The sequence below is a fragment of the Vollenhovia emeryi genome, unplaced genomic scaffold (assembly GCF_000949405.1).
Source record: "Vollenhovia emeryi isolate VEMERY1.0 unplaced genomic scaffold, V.emery_V1.0 DF947693.1, whole genome shotgun sequence".
In the NCBI taxonomy this organism is placed as follows: domain Eukaryota; kingdom Metazoa; phylum Arthropoda; class Insecta; order Hymenoptera; family Formicidae; genus Vollenhovia; species Vollenhovia emeryi.
Window position 1 is genome coordinate 1 of NW_011958673.1, and position 1,621 is coordinate 1,621.

At 46.2% G+C, this 1,621-nt stretch overlaps 1 protein-coding gene across 1 annotated transcript; it reads left to right on the plus strand.

The window, feature by feature from the left end:
• Positions 1-1,027: 1,027 nt before the first annotated feature.
• On the plus strand, positions 1,028-1,593 carry LOC105557785 (the record flags this gene model as incomplete). The annotated part of the gene is made up of 1 exon (XM_012005129.1): positions 1,028-1,593. A coding segment is annotated over exon 1 (566 nt), but the record flags the coding sequence as incomplete, so codon positions are not given.
• Positions 1,594-1,621: the final 28 nt, after the last annotated feature.

Sequence of the window (1,621 nt, forward strand, 5' to 3'; positions counted from 1 at the left end):
AATATTTCGGCCGAAGTCATGCCCAATAATTCAGGCTTCGTATGAAACCATTTTTGTGCCTTACCTCTAAGTCGCGAACCAATCAAGACTTTCGTCATACTATCACTGAGTTCATACGCATCTTTCAACAACTGTACTTGCGTTTTCCACTTAAGAAAATCTTGATCCGTACCATTATACTCGCTTAAAAGTTCAGCCGCCATTTTAACGTTTGCCGGCGAACTTCGAGAACGTTCGACTTCGCGACTCGGGGATGATGCAACTCTTAATACCTCGATTTCCCGTCGCATAACCTCAGCTTCGCGTTGCGCTACCAATCTTTCTCGACGCAATACGTCCTCTAGCTCGTGCGAACCGACATGAGAAATATCTTGTAAATTTGGTCTCACCGTTTCGTTGTTACCCGGCGGATCATTCGTGTCTCCTGTGCTTGTACCTTGCGCTATACCTTCCTGCGCTGTACCTTGCTGCGCTGTACCTTGCACGCCCTCCTTTCCGCTGTCGCGTCTCCAATACTGGCCATCAGGATCCTTCGCCATAATCCTAGCCACTAATTCCGTCTTGTTCCCAGTCGTTGGCAACTTTAACTTCTTAAGTATCTCCTTCAATGTGACGATCGTAAGGTCTGGAAACGCTTCTGCCATCTTGATTCAGATCCCACTCTCTGAGAAATTGTAATCCCGCTTCTGGGTATTTGTTAGGTTGTAATAACTTGTAGTCAGGATTCCGAGTATGTGGATGTATTTCCGATCATACACGGTGGATACAGGTCGTAACCTGTGGCCGAACACAGGCCCGAAAAATGGTTTAACTAACTTAAGGTTCACACTATGCAACGCAGAGGCTTATCGTACGCGACTGCTCGACACGAGGATCGGTTCTCCTCTCTGCCCGCTGCTCGGCAGGCATCGTCTCGTCTCTCTCTCTCGCTACGCAGCGCCGTCGCGCATCTAAACATGAGACAATCTACCTAGCAACCGCTCGGAACGCGCCTAACTTAAACGTATATATAAAATGTCTTACAATGATGTCTCTGAAGAATGCCGGCTGGGATGTGGTGAACAATGGAACCGGAGACTTTAATTTTTGTGTGCCGCTCAGCATGCTATTGGGATTCTGTGAAGATTATCAACGCGTGGTGATTAACGCCCGTCACGAATTGATTTTAATACGATCGCGCAATGATAACAACTGTCTCTTTGGAAATGCAGCGATGGAGGCTAAACTTGAAATATTCAAGATACAGTGGCGCATGCCGCATGTGTTGTTAAACGAGGTGAAGAAACTGTCGATGCTGCGTGCTTTGGAAAGCGGTCAATACCTCAATATGGGATTTCGTTCATGGGATCTGTACGAGTATCCGCTATTGCAACAGACGACTAAACATTCATGGGCTATTAAAACCGCTACTCAGCTTGAGAAGCCGCGGTATCTTATCTTTGCTCTGCAAACAGGTCGGAAGAATATCATGTCACAGAATGTGAGCCAATTCAGTCACTGCAAATTGAGCAACGTGAAACTCTATCTGAATTCGGAAAGTTATCCATACGATGATATGAATCTGGATTTCGATAAAAACAAATGGTCGAGTCTGTATGATGCGTTTTCGCGGTTCCGGAAG